The 23,421-nt window shown below is 36.4% G+C and overlaps 1 protein-coding gene across 1 annotated transcript in view; it reads right to left on the reverse strand.

The window, feature by feature from the left end:
• VIPR2 (vasoactive intestinal peptide receptor 2) overlaps positions 1-23,421 on the reverse strand; it is a 57,807-nt gene that overhangs the window by 11,656 nt on the left and 22,730 nt on the right. Inside the window, exons 5-8 of the mRNA XM_059818788.1 lie at positions 9,213-9,310; positions 4,626-4,767; positions 1,494-1,644; positions 508-568 (exon numbers count right to left, since the gene is read on the reverse strand). Coding sequence (XP_059674771.1) covers positions 508-568; positions 1,494-1,644; positions 4,626-4,767; positions 9,213-9,310 — 452 coding nt within the window. The remainder of the gene's footprint in view (positions 1-507; positions 569-1,493; positions 1,645-4,625; positions 4,768-9,212; positions 9,311-23,421) is intronic.

A 23,421-nucleotide genomic window follows, 5' to 3' on the forward strand; every position in this document is an offset into this window, starting at 1 on the left:
CCACGCCAGGAGCCCGGCCTCGCTCCAGTTAGTCATAGTTTTACCTGACTATGTGCATCTTACATATGTTTACATCACATTGTGTCACTTCTGGGAATGTAATCTAGATATACCCAAAGATATCTAGATTTCAATCTTTTGAGTTGCTAGTTAGTAAATTAGAATGCCCAGCATCTTACTGCACTGTATTGCAGCACTGAACCCAAGGACCCCCACTACTATTTTAAGTATTGACTTCCAAAGCAGATAGCTCTAAATGTGGATCTCAAGGGCTAACATCAGTCATAACCTATCTCTGCCCTCTCCTGCTCTTAGAATTTTTTAAATAAACAGCATGCTGAAAAGCTCCTAAACACCTGTCCCTTTATTGCTGTATCTGAAATTTCAGTTCTGTACTCATCCCCTTCAGCACAGCAAACTACCTTTGTGTGAATACCACGATATCCAAGGCAAGGATTGTATTGGCACAGTTGGAGGCTTTAAGCGCTCTCTTCCCCACACACTTACCCAGTGTCCTCTAAAATGATCCGTGTCACTGTCCATGTAATAATGAATATGGTAGGAATTCCTGAAAAATCCCAAAGAAGTTTAGAGGATGATCACAAAAATATAAGTCCACAAAAAAAAAAAAAAGGTTCAGCCTGCTAGTAACCAGTTATTCCCCAAATATACAGCATACAGTAAACAGTTTAGCGAATGGAGGGAGAGGCCCATCTGATGAGCTACGCGATGCAAGCAATGTATTACAAACAAAGACTGCAAGGGAGTGGGTTTATTTCTTATTAAAATGCAGCCGTAATCACTAATACACAAAAACTATGCCTTTCTTAGTTTTCTTTCAAGCTGTCAGAGTGACCTACAAGGAGATACAAGTTATGCATTCCCAATGCACTTCCTAGGACTACAATATAAAACCGAAGTGTAAATCATTTCACAAGGACCATTCCCACACACTGGTTTATTCCCATTTCCCAGCAATACCTAAATGTTTTATGAGCACCTGTTACTGGAAGCTTTAAAGTGCTCCGTATAAATACCATTGCACTTTCTTGGAAATGAAAGGAATACATGTATTTAAAGCCAGATGGACAATATTACTGGGCTTTTCAAAAAGGCAAATAGCATAGCATAGCCTGTGGCTGTGCAGCTAAACTTTCTTTTTCCTCCCAAATCAGGATAGCTTGCATCATATGTTTTGTGGTGTCAGTCCTTGCACCATCCTATATCCTGAACAACCCCTGGGCATTGCGCAGATTGGCACAGGTCACAGACATACCAAGGAGCAAGCTAGCAGTTATGCTTCACCAGTTTTGCGCCTGCTCTCTCCCATGGTACAGCAGCTATAACCTATGCTGGAGCTGAATTGAGGAACTAGTGAGTCTGAGGAGTCACCCAACAGCAACGGCATGACTGCCTTGGTATGAAATATTAAACCTGACTAATACATACATACAGAAAAAAGAATACTATTGGAAGATAGTTTAAGTTCTTACCCCATCCAATCAGAAGGTATATTGTGAAGTGTCTGTTGGGGGAGAATATTAACACAAGGAGGATGTGGAGGTAAAGTCCTTCGACTAAGAGCCAGTAAAAGTTTGCCATAACACCATACTGAAAAAACACCAAAATAGCCTTGCAGCTCACCTGAAATATGAGAATAGGGATCAAAGCTGTTGCAGGAAATAATACAGCTGTTGCTGTATTATTCTGTTGTTAATACATCCTATAGGTTTTAACTCTCCATGTAATACTAGTAACCCAGGTCCAGTAGAAATTTTCTTTTTCAGTAACGCAAACTGAGACATTATAAGTATTACTGTATATATAAAAAGAAAATTAATTATAAAAAATTATTTAGATGGATCTCATAGCAAATTCGCTCAGAAATTTTGAAAACTTCATAGCATAAATATTGTAAAAGGTGGTGGTTATCAATAAATGCACACATTTGCAATAGTTAGTTAATGAATGGCTATTAGATTAAGTTATTATCTACTAGGTGTCTAATAAATATATTAAAATCCCAGCTGGCTTCCTAACATAGTAAAAATTAACAAAGAAACTGCTTTATGAATTTTTCAAGGCTAAATGGGAAACTGAGTGAAAAATATAACTTTACATGATGAATACTCTAAGTAGACTTAGAAGAAAAATTTGACTGGACTTTTAAAAATTATGCTTTCCCTTTAGAAAATGCTTTAATGTTTCTTAATTAACAAAAGACATAAGCATGTATCATAAAATGAAAACCCAATATACTTATAGTCTGTGTGCTTCTCTTCAGCATTATTTTTCAGATGTCTCTGCTGCTGATGTTCCACAGTGCTGGCTGCTGCTACTTTGGTACTTCCCAGAAGGAATCTGGGATGTGAGAACTGAACATAAAAATGTTTCTGCTGAGACTGAGCTGAGAAATGTGATGATATGGTGAATGTAACAGACTAAACAAAATTAACTAAATAAACCTTCTAGTTTCTGCCTGCTTTACTCCCTTCCCCATTTTAAATACCCTACATACCTCCACTGTTTCTGTTAAAATTCCAAGTACACCAAATACCTAGGTAGGTAACTTACTCATTTAGTGATTGATTTCTCTGTCTAAACATAGGTGTCTGTTATGAAGCGAGATGTCCTCAGGGACCCCAGTCACCAGCTGCTAAGCCAGAAGGGCACAGACCGCCTAGCAATACTTCTTTCAATCCATCAGCCTCTTGTGGTGTCTCAGATAGCTCAGTGCATCCCAAGTAACATACCTGCCTATATTTATGTCTCTGTACATGCCTACATAGACAACTATGTAAGAGCCCAAAGTCTTGAATTCATTTAACCTAATTTTAGCTGCCTACAAGCAAGGTTTCTGGTGAAAGCTAACCACCTGCGAGCAAACTAGCTCCTTATACAGGTCATGAAGAGAGACGGGCATGTGCAGAAAAAGTCTTAAAGCAGATGAGATAAACTGTCCAGTGAGAAAGACAGAAGCCCAGAGAAACAGCTTAGTTCAGTCATCTCATTTGGTAAGACTACTCTTACCTCTGGACTTTGTTTCCACTGAAGGGATACCCACTGCAGACCAGTAATAGGCCAGAAAATTTAACATGGAGAAAATTAAACATTTCAAAATGCAAGCTGAAATTTGCTTTTATGGTTATGAATACTTACAACCAGATTAGCAGTTGAAGTCTAAAATTTCTGTAATCTCTTTTAAATTCCAATACTCCCCTGTATTATATTCTTGATTTACATACCAGAACCCCACATCAAAATATGTTCCCTTCCTCCTGCAGCTGATCCTGTATCAGGTGTACTTCCAGATGCTGAACAGCAAAGGTATCTGTCAGTAAATAGTTAGCCAAAATTATGGCTCTGTGTCATTCAGATCCAGGACCTAGTTACATTGCATTTTGAATTGTGTACTTTCAGACATCTGTGCATGCAGCAGAACTGTGGAACATCACACACATGTGACAAAAGGGGCAAACCCCACATGCTGTTATGTAAGAAAGGTAGCACCCAGCCAAAGCAAGACAAAATAGCCTTGCCAAGCTGGTGTGAGATCATCCTACCTATCACGCAACAGAAATTAGTCAACAGTCCACAAAACTGGACATATTCAAATAGGAAAGTATGAGGCTTTGCAACCAAGAATAATTGGAGAATAAAAGAAATTGCAGAAATCAAGTAGTATTTAGAGAGTCTATCGACTAATCTTTCGAGGACCTAAGAACTTTTGATTACCCCTGGCATTCTGCCTACTAACTACTTTGCCTACTTTGGGTCTACTAACTCAGAGCCTATTTGTCTTCATTAGAAATATCCCAGATTACGAATTCATACATACAGCTTGGTAGTCACTGCTAAGAACTTTATGCTTTTTGGACAATATGGCTTCATCAATATAAAGTACCTTCCTTCCATTTTTTTCTCACAAGCTTAAACTGTAGTAAATTAAATTCAGAAGGTATTCAGCAATATTTGTAGGGTTCTTTTGCAGCACCTTTGACTGAAACAATGGAGACAGAGAATGGGGAATATCATACAGTGGTCAGTCTTTTAACAGCAAGACTTGAGATTTTTTTAACCCCTGTGCATGAAAATGCAGTAAACATATTAGCTTGCCAAGAATGCAGATGCAACACTTGTGTCATAGCCAGAAAGTACAAAGTAGTTAATAAAGACAGCTCCTGCAAATATGTAATTCCCTGACTCATTTCTCTCCCTCCGTTGATACCTGTCCAATTCCTGGACGCCTGATAAAGCTGCTGGAACACTTCCAGGAGAGCTGCCTTTAATCGTTCCCAGCTGATGGCACTCCTGTTTCTCTTAAACTCTCCCAGCTGATTAACGCAGTGGCCATATTTATTCTGAGCTATAGGTGAATGATGATGATTTGTTTTGGTAGATGACATGTTGTCCCTTCATGGACATGCAAAATAACATTAACTTCTCTAATTTGTGCTGCAACCTTCTTTCTCTGGCTATTGCTAAAAGAGCATTTTGCTGGTCATTATATTCTCCACAGAATTGTCCACACTGACAGCTTGGTATTCCTAAATATTTAAAAGGATCAGGGAGGAAAATTTAGTGACGCAGCAGTATTATACCAGGTAGCAAATGAGGTTTATTACCCATGAGGTTTGATCCTCTGGACAGTGAGCTGTGTTGGAGCTGGAATAGAGAATATCATCCTTGACTAAAACAGAGATTGCTCTTAGAATGAAAGAGAGGAACAGGTTCAGATGGATGTAGTTCCGAGTACAATGAAGTTTTCTAAGAAGAGATTTAAAAACAGGCATTTTAGATTTCGAGACAGAAAGCTCTTGAACAGACTTCTATTACTCTCCAGTCGTTTCTTAGTAATATGAACCTTGAGCAAGAGCCTACCCTTTCCTCCTCTGTCATATTGTCAATGCTGCCTTGCTGTTTTCTTTTGTCATCGTTATCATCCTCACCACCATTATAGGCTGTCCAAAATACACAAATTAAGTATCTCTTACTCCTTTTCAGTATCACAGACCAAAAGATCCCAGTGGTATTTCTCCCACACTTTAACAAAAGCTGACGATAAACATAGATGATTATATCCTTTTGTGTGTGCACTCATCCCAGTGTTTTTCTTGCAAATAGAACTTCGATTATCCTGGATATATTTCAGACATGCTCTCACCTATTATTTTCTGGTTTAATTTTTTATTTAACTCCTGCATTTTGCTATATAATGGCCTTTCATCCTATGATGTGAGTGTATGCAGGAACAATTAAAAAATGCATCCAAAACATTAGATCACCTATCCTTTCTATCTGAAGAGATGTAAAACTTCTTTTCTTTAGTCCAGCAGCCATGTGAAAGCCTGACAAACAAACAAATGACAAATTAAATATTCCAAGTAAGTGAATGAGTGCTCAGGGGAAGCAAGTTACAAGTTGAGGGCTTTTCACTTAACAGACATTGCCTTCAAGATCTTCCCATTTAACAGAATTTTTTTATAGCAAATCCCCAGAAACCAAACTGCTAAGAGGTTTTTTTTGTCAAAACCAGCACCTTGAACTGCACCTGGAAATAAGGCAGAAGCCAGGGAATTTTAGCAATTACGAGCAATGAAAGAATGAAGATGCAATAGGATGTTATAGTGGTACGCAGTGGCAGCTTCCAAGTAGTCTTCACGTTTAGATTTTTACCGAAGAACACTAAATAATCAATTCTGAAACTACTAAAGCAAGGATGGTTGCAGTGAGTGTAGGGAAATAAATATCAGATCCATCTTGCTAGCCCCGAGCTTGGCAAAGGACCTAATATCAGGCTGAACTTAAAGCAGTTGTCAAAAATCCAGTGATTTCTGTGGCTATGCATGTCCTTTGCTGAAACAGGTTCTGAGAAAAACTGAAATACCGCTATTATGTCGGACTGCATCATATGTTCCTCTGGAATTCAGAGATATATGCAAGCTGCAAACAGGAGGAAAATATTTTTCTTGAGTAACTAATTTGGATGATTAGTTGTTCATTGCATTCAGTAGCTGAAATAATAGATGTTGGATATATACAAGGCTGTCAAACCAACATTTTGGAAGTAGTGGGCAAGAAAGTATTTTTATTTGGGATATGTATGATGATACAGAATAACAAAGAAATGCTGTTCTTTAACAATGAAACAAAAGCTATCATGCTTATGCCTTTGATATGACTACCTCGTGATACAAAACTACCATGTGAGGAATGTTTACAGACTGTTGATGCACATCAGAGCACATCTTATAGAAATGATGGAGATTCATATTTTTCTCCTTGGTAAGAAACACATATCAGAGAAACTGACATTTTTTGGGAAGGTTTTGTTATACAGGAGTAACCCCGAAGGAAGTATAGTAAGATCTATAGTAAGATCTAGAATGTCAGTGTTATGTAGAAATATGCAGTTCTACAATTTATTTTCACTCTGAGTTGGAACAACCCAGCCTTTTTTTAAATATCTGACAAATACTACATATTTTCAATCATTTTGATTTCCGTTCTTCTAAAACTTTATGATATATTAAAACTCAGACATTCAAAATTAAGAAATAGAAACTTGCATTCTAAGAGGGGTAAAGCAACTTCTTTTGACTAAATCAAAATTATTAGCTTTGCTGTTTATAAATTAAGTTCGCAGAAGCAAGAATGTGCCTGACAAATTAGCAACCTCCAACAGAAAAATACTGTGCCCAGAAGTTACCAATTAGCTTTAATTATAATAAGTACATAGAGTATTATTTGGGGAGTGGCACCATAGTAGTAACTTGAAAAATGCTGTCAGCTTAGCCTGGCAAGGTATTTGCAGATATTAACGTTTTATGTCTCTGTTTTGAGATTAAAATATTAGCCAGATATAAAATAATTTCCTTTTATAATGCTTCCAAATGTGTCCTTTACAGATATTAATAATGGGAACCCACATAATGTTTCTGTAAAGATTAAAATCAAGTCCAGTTCTTTGGAAGAAATGCAAAACTTAATATTGCAACTGCATGGAAAATTTCAGAAACAACTCTCCTTTCCCCACCCAACATTTCTGCCTTTCACGTGCTTATAGGTGATATGGTGAACAACTGCAAAGCCCTGAGGCTGTATCTGCTCTGCCAGACAGTACATAACAATATAGAATGGACTGCAGAAGTCAAGTCCTAATACTTAAAAAAGAATTTCCACTTCCTTGTCATGAACACATTACCTACAATTAAATTAAACTCCACATTATTCCATGGTCTTTTTTTCATTAAAAATACTGCACATATTCAGGATTAAATGCAGTATAATTTGAAGCATACATATACAAATCCAGCAATGCACGATTTCAATAATCTCTTGTGTTACTAATATCCAGAGTTTAAATCCTAATCCTGCTGTATGAAGTCAGGATTTTGACAACCCTACTGCATTAGTAACTTCTGATTTTTAACACACTACTTACTTAAATACCAAATCTCCTTTAGATAGTTTCACTTAGAAGAGTTGTTCATTGCTCTCCTTTTTAAACACAGCAAGGTGAAAGTTTGCTGGGTGCATTCAAAGGTGAATGTGTTTCAGGGGTGAGTGACTGATCGTTATAAACAGTATATTGACATTCTCTGTAAAGAACCCTGGGACCTTTCAGGGCAAACTATGTTTCTTCGATAGGAGGTGTTACCAGCTGAGTAGCGAAAAGTTAAAACTTACAGAAACATTCTTCTTTTCCAAACTCTGTCCTTAAAAATGACCATAATGTATGGGATGTCCTAAAATATGTCTGAGAGACAAACAGACATACACACTTTGCATTCACTTCTGTTATTGATAATTCACAATTGCTTCAGCTGCAGCCTTCCATAATAACTGGCTGCTTGCTATGTGCTTGGGAAACTAAATACTGAACAGGGTATTTTTACAACCTATTTTGGTTCCTAATTCAACTCACCATGTTAGGAGGCCCCTACACTCCCTGTAGCCCTGTAGATACCAGAGAAACAGGCTTCTTTCGGGGGAGACTTAGAAGACCCTATGTTCCCCCCTGAAAAAAAGCCTGGGTCTTTCCACTGACTCAACAGAGACTGGGGAGTTCTCAACTTGGATATTTAAACTGAAGTTGAACGTTTTGAGTACACCTCTGAAATTCTTCATCTGTTCGTTATAACTGACTTCTGGTGATGGACGACATTCAGATGCCTATAACACACAGTCTTAAATGCCTTATTAGGTTTTAGCAGTTTTGAAAATGAATGATCTGCCTGTAGCGTTTGCTGGTAGGAGGAAGATAACCATGAGTAACTCAATTAATGTCTTTCAAAGATACTCCAAAATATAATTATGGGTTATGTATCTGCTCTGAGTGGTCTCTCAATATTTAAATATTGAGAAAATCTGATGGCTTACAGAACTCGCCATAGGAATAGTTCATCAGAGAAATGAGGCTCTGACAAACAACATGCTGTCGTCTACATATTACGTGCACTTCTTTTCAACCAAATCTGAGATATGCATTTTCTTGTTTTTCTTGGTGCAGAGTGGAACAGAAAAGTTGTGTGAAGTTTATAATGGAGAATATAAAGGCTATTCTATAAGACAGGTAGAAGTGATACATAAAGGCATGAAGGTGGAGAGACTGATAAAAACTTTGATACTGATAATACCATTTTGCAATTCCTTTTACCAGTTGGAGATTGCTTTCAGTCTCAGAAAACTCCCAGAAATTAGGCAAAACCAACAGACAGTACTGCCTTTCCTAACACTGCCTAACAAAAACATTGCACAACAGCACTATCCTTCAGCACAATTATCCATATCTTTACAACCCTCCTTGGACAAATTCATTATTACCTTTGATTATAGTACCGCTGAAGACCACTCATAAGCTTCTGCAAAATATGGCTGCCCACTTGTCCAGTGTTGAGACTAGCATCCTACTAATTTTCAAGAGCAGTTTCAAGGTGTTGATTTTAATAACCAAATAGAAAATGCTTTATATAATCCATTCCTAAAGGACTGTTCTTTCTTACATGGGCTGTAATGGCTGTAAATTTATAAAGTGCTTTGAAATTTTTTAATAGAACTGGTGCTAGCAAAAATCAAGTTAGCATTACATTATTGTCAGCTGTTTAACTGAGAAAAGTGTAAAACCGATGCTTTTTCTAAAAATCTGAGCAAACAGACAATAATTAAAACTGTCATATCATTGTTCATATTTACTCATGAAAAATACATACCTGAAAAGGCAAAGAATTATACTTCCTGTTGTAAGAGCAATCAGAGATACGCTGTGTCCAAGGGTATAAATTGCCTTCACCCTTACATAGAAGTTGTCCTGCACAGAAAAATATATATGCAGAAAACACTTACTGATATGTAAAATTGACTGTGAAATGATATAATTTTCCATTAAATAGCTCTGAAGGCTAAATAAATAGCTTTATTTTCACTCTTTGCTCTACAATACATGATGAGAATGTTATATCTTTATTCCAACATGTTTTTGCAATGCAACATCTCAAGCCAACTGACCTCAGTAGAAAATTCAGCCTCAGGAACTCAAAACTTAGACACGGAAGCTGGGACAATTTCAGCTGATTATTCCATATCAGTGAGGTCAAAGAAAATATCAGATTCATCAACTTCCATAGACAGAATCAAACTGGGAAGAATGAGCCACAGTTTGAAAGAACGTATTATCTCTCAGTCCTTCTGCTCCAGTGTACTTTGCAATGCATTTAAACATGAGTTTAATTTTAAAGACATGTTTAACTCTCATTAATTTCCTAATCTAAATGTTCAAATACTTTATTAAATTGCGACCCAAACAACCCTTTCTCTCTTTAGTAAAGTTATTTGCTAAAACTTGGAAAGGAAATTTTTCAACAGAGGAAAGGCAGACTGAAGTGCACAGTCTGCTGATTAACTGCAGTTATCTGTAAATTTACCAGCTACATATTACATTAAATCCTATTCTGAATGACAACATCAAGAAAAATAATGCTAAATACTCTCAGAATTAAGCTGCTTCTTCATTTATGCCTACAACAAAGTCATTACACTGACATTATTTTCCACTGAAGCTAGATAAAATATTAAAATTGGAAAGCTTTTTACTATGTTATGAAATTAAAATTTTTAATAGCAGTGTTGAATGTGCCATGTATAACAGACAGAATTTCAATATTTAGTGCACATGGTTATATCACTCACCTTCTCGAACAACGTTTGTAAAAAGTAGCAAGGAAGGAATACTTTTAAATAAACTAAGATAGCAAAAGGAAAAGCAAATCACTTAATATATTTACTTTTCTAGCATTTGAAAGGCCAATTAAAGAGGTAAGTTCAGCAATCCCAATTTATGATGAAATTATCTGGACATTCACTTAGCAAATATTGTACAGATATGGAGAAGACTGAATGAAATGTTAAATGAAATGAAGAATCTTGAAACTGCACTATTGTAGAGATGGTTAAAGGGGAAAAATAAGGGAAACATAACTGCCATAGATCTTAAGTGTATTCATAGCAACTATCTTGCTCATTAGGAGCTAAAAGTGGAAGGTGTCACAAGAAACAGAAATGTCTTTTTTTAATTAGGTAAGTAAGCTGTGATGGCCTTTTTGACAACAGTCCTGACATTTTAATGTTTTGTGTGCTTTTCATAATATTAACTTACTGCAGATATAAAGAAGGAAAATATGTACTGAATGAAGTTTCCAGTGCCATTAGAATGACAATAAGAAAGTTCCTCAGTTAAAACCTTGAATAAATATTGGGGTTTTTTTGTTTTTAAATTGGTATCCCTGGGTGGTTAAAATGGTAGAACCTAATGCATTACCTTATTGCTCTCTATAGAGTCTGCTGTATATTTGCAAAGCCCCACTGCATTCCTAGGGACTCTCTGTGGGCATAAATTGTAGGCTCTGTTTCACCTAGTGTTAGGTGTCTTCACTGCAAATATAAACATCATCTAAGGCAATGTAGGGTCTCTTCATAGGGCCTTCTAGGAAGCACTTCTTGTATCTATGTAAGCAGTCAACATAGACTTCATTGGATATATTTCTACAGACAATGAAGAGGCCCCACAGTGACTAATTCAAGTGCAGCTACCCAGAGTGTACAAATGCTTGCACTTAGACGGATGCCCCCAAAAGATCCTGGTTTTCCACATGAATCCTGTGTTTGCTAAATAGAACTCTAAGTAGTGCAATGTTTCTTGAACAATGATTCTAAAATTGTTTTCAAATACAATTATAAAAATATATTTTTCAAAATTAACATAATTTCACAGTTCTGAAGAACTGCCCTTCAATTCCCTCCTAGAATGGCAGAATTATACTCCCCAGTTTGGCTCATTTTTGGACAGCTTTAAAAACTATGCCTGCAGACAAGCACTGCAGACCATCCCTACGCTTCCTTAATTTGGCCTCTGTCATAGCAAAAGGAACATCAGCCAGTCTTCAGGCAATTTTCTGTGAATAAAGTGATAAACAGTTTCTCAACAGCAATTACAACAGCCCATGGCACCAAGAACACTGCAAATACTTTGGGCACCCTTCTTCATTCATTCAACCTGACCTGCTCTGCAAAATCACAGAAAAAGGATGCTCCGATAAATGACTTAACAATTTGGCAGCCTCACGTCCCCATCATCAGTATTCTGGAAGAAAAATTAATTTTATTTCCTGATCAGGAAATCTGCAACACTTCAGGAGTTGCAAATATGGTGTAAAACTTACAAATGGTGCACAGAAGTGCCACAATATGTTCTATTTGTTATCAAACTGTCAGCATTTGCAGACCCCACTAAAACACATTTCTACTGAGTGTACAAATAGAAGCCTGAATGATGTCTAAATCAAAAATTCTTAACATCCACCATGTAAATTTGAGGGAGACAAATGTCATTTGCAAAAGAAGTTGCAATGACAATGAATCTGCGTTGTTTAAATAATGAGTGGAATTTTTCCTGTTTGGTTTCATGGAAAAAAAATTATTAGCAGAGATACCCTTTTAATAGTAACAGTGATATTCAACATCACGTTACTGCAGAGCAGAGACAGAGGCCTCCCCAAGTATGCTAAAGCCATGCACACAACACCTGGCAAAAGTGCACATAGGGACAACTTTCCACCACTCATCTTCTTATCCTGGGAACTACCAAGTAGCTTAACAAATCCCAACATGTTAGAGTAACCACTGGCCTCCTGTAATTTGTATTTGTTAACAGCCTTCAAAAGAAAAGCACTTAAACCAGGACTTCTGATGTAAATTGTGTCCTGGCCCTTCACAGTGCCCAGCAGAAATGACTTCTTCCCTCCTATTCAGGTTTCTCATTGTTCTAGAAAACCTCAAAGCAGCTGTAAGGTCCCTTTCTGCTGCTGAGCAGCCAAAGTGTGCTATGAGTTGGTTATAAGATCTGCTTCAAAAACAGTCTTAGGTTTTCCTAAGGAGCAGAAATAACTCTGAGACAAGAAGTGTGTGAGTTTGACACATACCAACTCATGCATTTGCTGTTAAACAGATGACTAAACTGACCCAACTGTAAACTTTTCTGTAAGTACCATGGTCTCTATGCCCCAGACTTAAGATTAGTTCCCTCTGGTTAGACATTAAATTTCCTCCCATCACCTCCTTGCTTCATTCAAAACATCTCTTGTGCTGACTTTCTCACTGCTGACATTTGGGTTAGATCTTTGTACTGGTTTTGGTTGGGATAGAGTTGATTTTCTTCATAGCAGCTCGTAGGATTTGTGATGAAAACAATGTTGATAACACAGGGATGTTTTAGCTATTGCTGAGCAGTGCTCACACAGTGTCAAGGCCTTCTCTGCTTCTCATGTTGCCCTGCCAGCGAGTAGGCTGGGGGTGCACAAAAGATTGGCAGGGGACGCAGCCGGGACAGCTGATCCCAGCTGACCAAAGGGATATCCCGTACCATATGATGCCATGCTCAGCAGTAAAAGCTGGGGGAATAAGGAGGAAAGGGGGATGTTCGGAGTTACAGCGTTTGATTTCCCAAGTCACTGTTACGCGTGATGGAGCCCTGCTTTCCTGGAAATGGCTAAACACCTGCCTGCTGCTGGGAAGCAGTGAATGAACTCCTTATTTTGCTTTGCTTGCACATGCAGCTTTGGCTTTACCTATTAAACTGTCTTTTTCTGAACCAACAAGTTTTCTCACTTTTAACTTTCAGTTTCCCTCCTCCATTCCACTGCAGGGGAGTGAGTGAGAGGCTGTGCGGGGCTGAGCTGCTGGCTGAGGTTAACCCACAACAGCCTTGATCCCCTTTTTCTGAAGAACTCTGCACACATATGATACACAGGAATTATTAGGAAGCTGACAGTACTAGAAACATTGTTATTTTGATGCAAGAAGTAATTTCAACTTGTACGTTTCCTTTCAACAGTAGAAAGCAGCTATTCTTGAACATGTTTGACAGTTTTGAGAACTCATTACTCAAGTCCTTGGCTTCTACCTGATACTGAATATAACATTAGTTGCTACAAAATGAGTCATAACATCCTTTACTATTAATTCATCCAAAGGGTTTCTGTATCTACTGCAGGGAGTGGATTTCAAAGATTGTACTATAGCTATATGTCTTCATTGTTCTAAGTGACTAATGCAGCTGTACAACATACACAAATGCAAACGTACTACATGTCTTACTATCACATATAATGATTCAGTTAAGCTGTATCAGCATCTTTACATTTAATGTCTTAAATGTCTTCAATCACAGTCAGTCAAAAGTGTGCATTCTGCTCATCAGTATAGAATACCTCAACTCATTGATATTCATTCTCTCCTTTCAAATACATAAAGGAAAGCCAAATAGAGAACAACAACATTCTAGCTATAAAATATCTAAGCAACAAAACCCCATTATCAAATTGCCTTTTTTTGCTGGCCAGACTAAATAAAGTGAAGCTACAAACTCACTACGCTGAAATGAACATGCCAGATTTAGCACCAGCTGATTTCAGATCAGTACAAGAGATAAGAACAGCTTTGCTGGCTATCACGGATGACAATTTATTACCAAGTAAGAGAGGATAGAGATCTATTCTCACCTGCCAAGATCCCACTTGCAACATCTTACATTACCAAAAGGTTTGCTCAACTTTTCTGACTTTCATCGCAACAGACATACTAGCTCCCCTCCTTACACAGCCAGAGATACTGATTACAGAATCAAGACCTGAAAAAATGCAGTCAAGAGGGACATCCAGTTCATCCTTAAGTAGACATCACTGGTCAACACTAGTTCCACTGACATAATGAACAAACCCTACATACTTGCCTAAATGTAGTCATCCAGTACTACTTGAGATGCCCCAGGGTATCCAAGGCACCTGCATGGCAGATGTGACAAAGGACCTCTTTGCTGGAATAGCAGTGGCGAGTCAAATGGCACTAGATATCTATGTTTAGATGCGATGATATCACACCAAGCCCTGTTTCCACACACTAGTGATTAGACACCTACATCTCAAGTAAATATCTAACTTCAGGAATTTTGATTTGCAAGTTAAATTTCAGCCTTCCAGGTTTTAAAATATGTGGTAAGTATATGATTATAAATGACGGGAAAGAATTTGATGTGGTTGACTGTGTTGGCACAGAAATGACTGAGAGACCCAGGAAATTTGTTCCAGCACCTGCTCTGATGTTCTGAACACAGCCGAGTCAGTACCCACCAGACAAGAAAACCTGACACATAAGGTGAAAGGTTTCACATTCAGCTTCTATTTTGAATTGATAAGAACAAACCTCTTGTATTCTGGTCACTTCTTCTGATGCAATTATTTGCAATTCAACAAGTTCACTGCTTATAAAACAGTCACCACTTGTGTTATCATATAATTCTCTCATCTATGTATTGTATTTTTATGATGTAAATAAACCTTTAAAAGGCCCAAGCATACCAGATCTAGACAGAGATTATATATTAACCTTCATTTTTGTCTTGCCTTGGAAGTTTTTGTTTAGGAAATATGTAAATTGTTCGGTGCCAAGTATATCAAATTTACATCTATGTTTAGTCTGCCTTTGTTCACTTTTTTCATATTTTTACCCATCTTCATTTCAGAATGAATTGCACTGCTCCTACATTCTCTTCCTCCCCTCATTCCTGTCCTAGACACAGGACCCATTACACTTCCATAAATTAAGAACACAGAATCAACTGATTTACAGATTCTAACGATCCACGGTCACTATAGTCCTTAGATGGCATGCATTAAGATTTTTACAGGAATGATTCTGGACCAGAAGTCATTATTGGGAAATTGCAGTCAGACCAATGTTCCCATGGAAAAGACTTGATTCTGCTTATACGTTCCGCATTGCTTCATGTCAAGAACAATTTGAACTCAATATAACTTTTAATTCCCCTTTTCTTGGAATCCATTACACTGAGTAACAACACTGAAATTTATCTGGTTTATGTAATTCAACTGAGTAATTTTTCCATTTTTTGTGGAATAATTTTTTTTTGAGATCTCCATAAAGTTGACTTTAGGATAAGCAGTTTTGCCTTCCTGTAAACGTTTTCCATGTCCAGGAATGCAGAGTCCCTGTTTACTTCCTCAAAACAAGTTAGAATAAAGTGCAGAACAGTAGAGCAAAGAAACAGATGCACTAACAGCCACTGAATTTTGCAGGGATGAGGCCATCTGAGCTAGGTATCAAGACTTTCTTTATAAACAATGAATAGAAGCAGCAGAGTGCTCTTCATGTCATCGTAAGACAGGCATCTAAAATAATTCAGAAGGATAGTGATGTAAAAACACCTACTTTTTCTTCATTAAATACAAATGGAACCTAGAGAGACTAGTGCAGATGCAGATGACAGATGTCTAAAGGTAGACAACATGACTCTGTCCCAGGAGTTTCTCCACCGATTTGGTCAGCTTTTGATTGGGCAGTAAAAGCATTACAAAACTTTGGATTTTATTTCCATTAAGGTTTTTTCCCTTATTCTTTTTTGCCGTTTTGTTTTGAAAGCCAACATTTGAAGTCTAGCATTTGTTTTTGCTTTTATTTGGATTTTTTCCAACTGAGGTCCAACTCTCATGGGATTTCTGATACCACAAGTCTGATTTCTCAGTAATAATATAATGAAGAAAAAAATACAACATATTATTTTAAAACCTTTCATATAGCTACTGGGGACTAGCTGAAATGAATAAGGTAAGACTCATTTAGGTTAATACATGTAACAGAGGATATAATATTTCTAAAAGGTAGGCAACTCAACAGAATTAGTCATTGTCTCTCAAGACGGGGGGAGTCAATGGAGAAGAACATGACTCATGTGCGTCATTGTGGTTGTAGCAATTCAAAGAAATTAGGATGATATGATTTCCATCTGGGCTCCAAAGACTAGATCTCCTTTGACTGTGGAGAAGACATAGGCTGTCTGGAGTAAATGCAGATGAGTACATTGTACAATCTAATCAGATGAAATTCATCTGACTTGTAATTCTAGTCATGTAAGAGTACATATTTTTGGCATACTGTTCAAAATCTCAGTTTTGTGATGTGTCCTTACATTAGCAGCCATCATGCTATTAGTGGTAACTGCACGCAGTCCTAGTGATTCCAGCACGTAACATAGTGAGCAGTATCTCAAAGTTGCTAAAGACTAATGAAAAAGAAAGCAGTAGTGCTTGGTACAGAGAAATTACAGGGAAGTGAGGGACGAGGCATTTTTTAAGGGTAACTAACTAAAAGGTCAGGTGTCAGAAGCTACTGGTTAAGCTATGCTTTAAACACTGTTTTCCCATGGAAATATATAAAAATTGTGGATTTTCATCGTGTTGCACCATTCTTACAATAGATAGGGGCTTTAATATGTGTATACAGTCATGTATGCACACAGATGATGCATATTTTATAAGTCAGTTAGAAATTAAGGTAATTCAAGTAAACCTAATTTAAATAAAATTAAATACAATGTTCGTCAATTCAGCTTACTTCAAAACCACATAGTTAAACTGACTAAAGTTTTTGGGTAACCAGAGTTTAAGCCTTAGTCTTTTTAATTCATTTCCTCTGTTGTAATGTATATTCGTTCAAAGCAAGACACTGGTCAAAGAGAGTTGTCATTCTCACCAGGTCTAAAATGAGCACAGAGCATGTAGTGAGCACAGCTCCAATTCTAGCTGCTGTAAACTGCAGAAGTTATTTTTGTTCAAAATATCCTGTGCTTTTCTCTTAAAGGATATTTCCAGAAGACAGTACTGCAGAATGATTTTATAGTATGTTAAAGAAAACCAAGACGTTCATTTCAAATTTGTTGTTTTTTAATAGCATCCCTATGTTGCATTTGTTTGAGAAGTTTCGACAAAACCATTAAGAGTTAAAAGCCCTTCTCTAACACATTTTTTATCTTACAATCAATGTCTTAGAGCTATGTCTCCTCTTAATACCTCACAGTGTAATTTGCCTTTTTGACTTGTACACTCTATTTCCCAAGATGTGAATCTAAACTCAAATAGGTAGAGGGAGAGAGAACAATATCATTGAAAGGTATTTTTTGCCTGATGGACTCCTTCCCTTATGAATAAAATACTATCTGCTTTTTTTACCAATAAAGTATACTACACAAAGTTCTTGACTGACCTGTCTGTACTAATGCCTCCACAATGTCCTGGAGAGTTTATATCTAATTCATAACCCCTCGGTGCTCATGGTTAAGTGGACAAATTGTTCCTTTTGGGTCTGCTCTTGACTGCCCTGGCTAGACTATGATCTGCCATCATGCTGCCAAGTTAACCAACTTCGGAGGTTGTCAGTTTGCAAAGGCATCAAATAAACAGACAAAAGGAATAACATACTAAGAAAAAAATGAAGGATGTTATTTAAAAAAAAATGTTCATAAACATTCAAAGAGAAGGAAGGCAGCTTAAGTGGATTTGCAGGCAGTCTCAGAATTCAACACAAATTTATCTAACAGCATTTCTGAGATTATTTTTATGTATAAGGAGTAGATTTCCAAACTCAGTAGTAAAAACATCTGCTAAAGGGAATGGTGAATGGTCCAGAAATCCCCTGAAGGCAATAAAGGATTCCCACTAGAGACATCCTTTAGTCCAGTTCTCTCATGCTTCAGCTATTATCAACTTGCAACTAAGGTGATCTCAGTCCTTAGAAAGAATATAATGACCAATTCTATAGCACTGGCAAGAAATACAGGAACCATTATATTTACATTCTCTGAAGAGTCATGCCCTCTATATATAAGCCATGTGTCACCTCTTGAAGGAGATGGAACTATACCAGCTATATTCATTATGTTTATAGAATTGAAAGTTGAAAGAACCTTCACCTTGTCAATTTTTGAAGGCATCATAATTCAAGTTGGGAGCTGGACTATTGTCTAATAACTAATGCATAAATTGCATTCAACTGCATAAACTTACCAAAATTGTTGCTGTCTATAAACAAACTTGCATGACACGTGTTGACATTACAGCATTGAAAAGATTACTGTAAATATTTTTCAGCCATTACACTATATAAAAAGAGAGTGTTTCGTACTTTGGCATAAAGAAAGTACTGTGGTTCAAACAGCATTGGGTCGATTGAAACATGCCCAACAAAAACGTTTGACTTGTTTCATTTTTTTATCATTCCGTACCATATTGAAAAATCTGTCTAGATTTGATTTCAGAAAAACTCCATTGACTGAATCTTTTGAAATTGGACCCGTTTTACTTGTATCTGATTTCAGAATTCTTAAATGAAAGAAAAAAAGGCGAAACCCCGCATGAACCTTCTAACAAAGCATCAGTTGTCCAGCCACACTGATGTAACTGCGCCTCTAATTTACCCTCTAGCTATGTACTCTGAGCCTGACACTAACTGTCAGGCAGCCTGGATGTAAAATGACTCCCGTCACTTCTCTCCACTAGGGAGAATAGAAGAGGTTGTCTTCCTCCAGAAAAAACACATCATTTAAAATAACGTTTCTGGCATTCTGTACGCACACATGACCCCTACAACGAATAGTCTGACTAAAATCAAAACAAGAATCCTGTGTACTTTTAGTCCAGCACAATAGCTGTCAGTGTCAGCAGGAATGAATCTATCTGCTGGCCATTCATCTGCCAAACGGACGAACATGAAATAGCTACATGGAGGTACACGTGAGGATTGAAGCTAATCAGCCAAGAGTACTTTGACATTACCTTAATACTGACCATGGTCATTTTGTTCAAACTAAGTACAAGCAAATAAGAAATAATTACACAATTGAAATTATTTTATCATACGACACCAATTTTTAATTATTCTCTATTCTACACTTGGAATTGTGGCTAATGAGCACATTTCCTTCTTTCAAACCATTTTACTGGTCTAGTACTATAATGGTCAGAAAGCTTAAATTTTTTAAAATTTTCTACTGATCAAAAATTAACCCTGCTTCTCAAACTATTGCAAAGCTAAGTAAACACTACTACATTTTGATTCCATTACATCAAAAATTATAATTATTTAAATTCAGGTGTTATGGTTTTCAAAAACAAGCAAAAACTTTAGATGATTAGCAAGAAGCACTTTATCAGACTCAGCATCAAAGAGGATGCAATCATACTGCTACTCAAATTTCCTGTATGAGCGTAGAGAGAAGTGTCTTAATTTGCTTGTAAGACCTCTATAACGCCTAGTGACTTAACAAAAAAATTCGCAAATGGTGTTCTGAAATTATATGATTATTAAATATACACAGGACCCCAATAAAGACAAAGAATTAAATTCTGCATTGTGTTGTGGTAGTTGAAAACCAGGAAATTTAGATTAATATTGGCTTAGTTATACCTACTAAATATTTGTCACTGCTCTGCATTTTACATAGTACCATTTACAAACAAACTCTTTATATTGTATTGCTCAAAAGAAACAGGCAAAGCGATACCAAATCTGAGAGCACATAAAAATCAATGTCTTTTATGTAAGATGGGCATATCTTATTTCTTATTTACTATTCTGTGTGAACCATAATTAGCCAGTCCTCAATTAAACTTTAGCTTTAATCTCTGAACTTAATAAAAAATTTGCAAGGTTGGCATAAGTAAAATGAGTGCAAAGAAAGTACGGATTGACCAATACAGAATTAAAAACTAAATTGTAATTCTATTTTTAAAAGATTTCGACACAGAATAAATATCAAAATCCCTTTACATTTTGTAACTGTAAACTCATTCGAGTCATGTATATGAAATTGAAATGCCATCATGAAATTGAAATGACATGAAATTTTCTGCAAGTCTAACAAAAATAGTACTTTTGCAACAGTAGTAAGAACAGCTGGCCTCTGCAAAATATTCACATGATTATCTGAGCAATACTGATTCCACAACTGAAATCCAACAATTTATTTCTAAACGTTTGAGGAAAATACTCAAATTAGAACCACTAAATGAAACTCAATAGGTGGTTAGGCATAGCAAAAATCAACGGCTTATGATTTTCAGAACAATTTTAAGGAAAAGTTTATAGAATCTGTAACTGCTTTTTAGACTATAAAGAGCTAATCCTAAGATGATTCCTCTTTTTTGTGGCTAGCTAATGCTAACAGGTTTTTAAAAGAGTACAGAAAACCACACCTATAAAAATAAATTGGATTAGTACAAGTTTGTGTAATTAGTGTTATCTTCAATACACCTTTTTGTAAAATCTATTCTTAAGCACATTTGTGTTTTGTTTTCTTAGAACAGACACCTTTTTCTGCTAATGTTTCCTTTAAAGCTAGTTTCATGTTATTTTTACTAAGTTCAGGAGACAGAAGTCTTTTGTGTATTTACAAAATAGACATAGCAGAGAAGCTTCCTAGGCGAAGTTGACAGTTACCCAGTGGAGCTTTCAACCTCAGCCTTGGTTTGGAAGGACCTCTAGGGGTGAGAGGGTAATTCAGTGCTGAAGGACAAAATGCTCTGAATAAAGTTTAGGGCTTGATTCTTTGTCCAAAGGAGTTTTACTATTGACCAGATGTCATCCTTAACGTAAAAGAAAAACCCACACCTCTTTATTCATTTAATCAAAAATATAATTGATCACTACTAAAGTATTTATGATCATTATCATCCCACATGACTCTTCATTTTGTTTATTCTGTGGGCTAGTATATTCCTGTAATACTGTATGTAAGAGATATGATCACAGATATGATTACTTACAAGTATATTAAAATTTGTGGGTTTATGTTTTCATAATACTTGTGTCAGAGTACATTCCGTAATATTAAATTATTTATACTAGAAGAACATATCAGAAAACCTTAAACCGTACAAACACTGTAAAATCAGAACTGGGCCTAGTAAACGAGTTCATTGCTTTAGAAACACTGAAATGAGCAAAAGCAAATAGAAGTGGAATAAAGAACCCTAGTTCTTTCCTTTTGCAAAATGAACTTCAACAACACAGTAGCCATTTCTAAAATCTTGCAGTACTTACTTACAAGAGAATAAATATAAACTGAGATAAAGAGATGGATTACGTGTTGTGGACAATTTACTTTTTTCTTATCAGGCTCTTCTACACTTTTTTAAATGGTGCAGAGCAAAATAGAATTTACTAAAAATATATGTAATGAAATTGGTATTCCTCATGGTATTTAATAATCTTTATGCAAGTAATTAATGATACCCCTTTTCTGACACATTTCTCCTTCAATTCGCCTTAAGCCTAAACATCCCCCCAAAAAGATGAGACCAGTATTGCCTTAAGTATCTCTTAATAATAGTAGCAAAGATGAGACCAGCATTGCCTTAAGTATCTCTTAATAGTAGTGGCATCATTAAGTAATGAAAAATGCAATGTAAATATATGTAGCATGACTTACAGGCACAGGGAAGAACCAGGGTAGATGGCTGCCCTGCACTACATTTTGTTGAGAGGGAGGGATTCAATTTAGACTCAATACAAACAACCCATTAGTCCAGTGCAATGATCCCCTTCACAGACAGTAGTAATGCATCTGTTTTCTAAAGATAGCTACAAACATTCAAGACAGTGTTTGTTTGTGTCAGTCCTGACTTTACTGCCTTGACTCCACTTGTCTTGCGTACTGTATCTGTATTGGGTGGTGGATAGCACACCCAGGATGTTATTTCTGACAGTAGCCTAAGAGTGAATGCTTTAGGAAACTGGCCAAATAAGGGAATACTTCGTCCATAGATGGTACTTCTACTTATGCACAAGCTGCAACAGTATCACCACATTTAACATCCCTCAGGATCTTTCTCTCCATCAATTTGTCTTTGTATGACCCCATGCATTCAAATCACATAGCCTGTAACTTGTATATATTTTTTTATGTGTGATCTAATAAACCTCAGGCCAATTCACACTAAGATTAGACACCACTGTATTGACTGAGCCAGTCATTATTTTAAGTCAAGTGGACACATTTCAGTCCTTCACATTCAACAGGCATCCTGCCGGATTTTAATAATGTTGACAGAGAGTTTAATACCCTCTAAGGACAGCTAGGACACATCTCTAGCTTGTTCAGTCTAGATAGATGTCAAAATCTGTCCACATGAAAGGAAAGATTGCGGTGAGGCTTGGATTGAGTTAACACACCTTGACGTGTGTTTCTAGCATGGTCAAAGCAAGATATTCATTTTCCCATTATGCTGCCATGACCTCAACAGAAATATAAAAGGAAAAAAAAGACACTTATTTGATGAATCTAAAACTTGATCTTGAAGGTTAGCAGTAACTAGTTTACTTATAGGAAATAGACTGGAAGTGTATAATAAAGTTTTAGATCTACAATTTGATGTGATAACAGCATACAGATAGTTTGTTCAGACACTGTCATATTTGTCAGATTGGTCCCCTATAAATACAGACATGTACATTAAAGAATACTAACAGAAGATCTAACATAAAATAAAACATTCTAATTAAGGGTGCTGTATCAGGAATTTACAGTTAATTTCAAAATGTTAAGCAAATCATTTCTTTTTATAGAACCTCCTAATATACCATTTGACATAGAATAAAAATTGAATGTTTTAACTCCAAGTAAAATCAATGCAAACTGTGGAAGCAGGCAAGTTCTTTCATACCCTGAACAGTATCAGTGAACTTGGCAAAGAAATAAGAGATGACATGCTTATGGTATTTTTAAATGAGCTTTCACATTTCAGTGCATTTTCAGCATAATAATTTGATACCTATTAATAAATTGCCTGTTCAATATTTGGTCACCAATCTCTATCATTTAAACCTTCTCTAGAATATTCAAAACTGCCCAAAATAGATGCATATCTGGAGACATATATATGTTTGTGTGTAGGCATACATATATAAATAAATAGAAAACATGTATAGAAATAAGTCCCCTTTGAAGTAAAGATACAAGTTTATATCCTAAAAGGCAGCAAAAAATGAATAAATATTTAATTGGATCTATAATGGGAA

This window comes from Gavia stellata, chromosome 6 (genome assembly GCF_030936135.1).
Source record: "Gavia stellata isolate bGavSte3 chromosome 6, bGavSte3.hap2, whole genome shotgun sequence".
Lineage (NCBI taxonomy): Eukaryota > Metazoa > Chordata > Aves > Gaviiformes > Gaviidae > Gavia > Gavia stellata.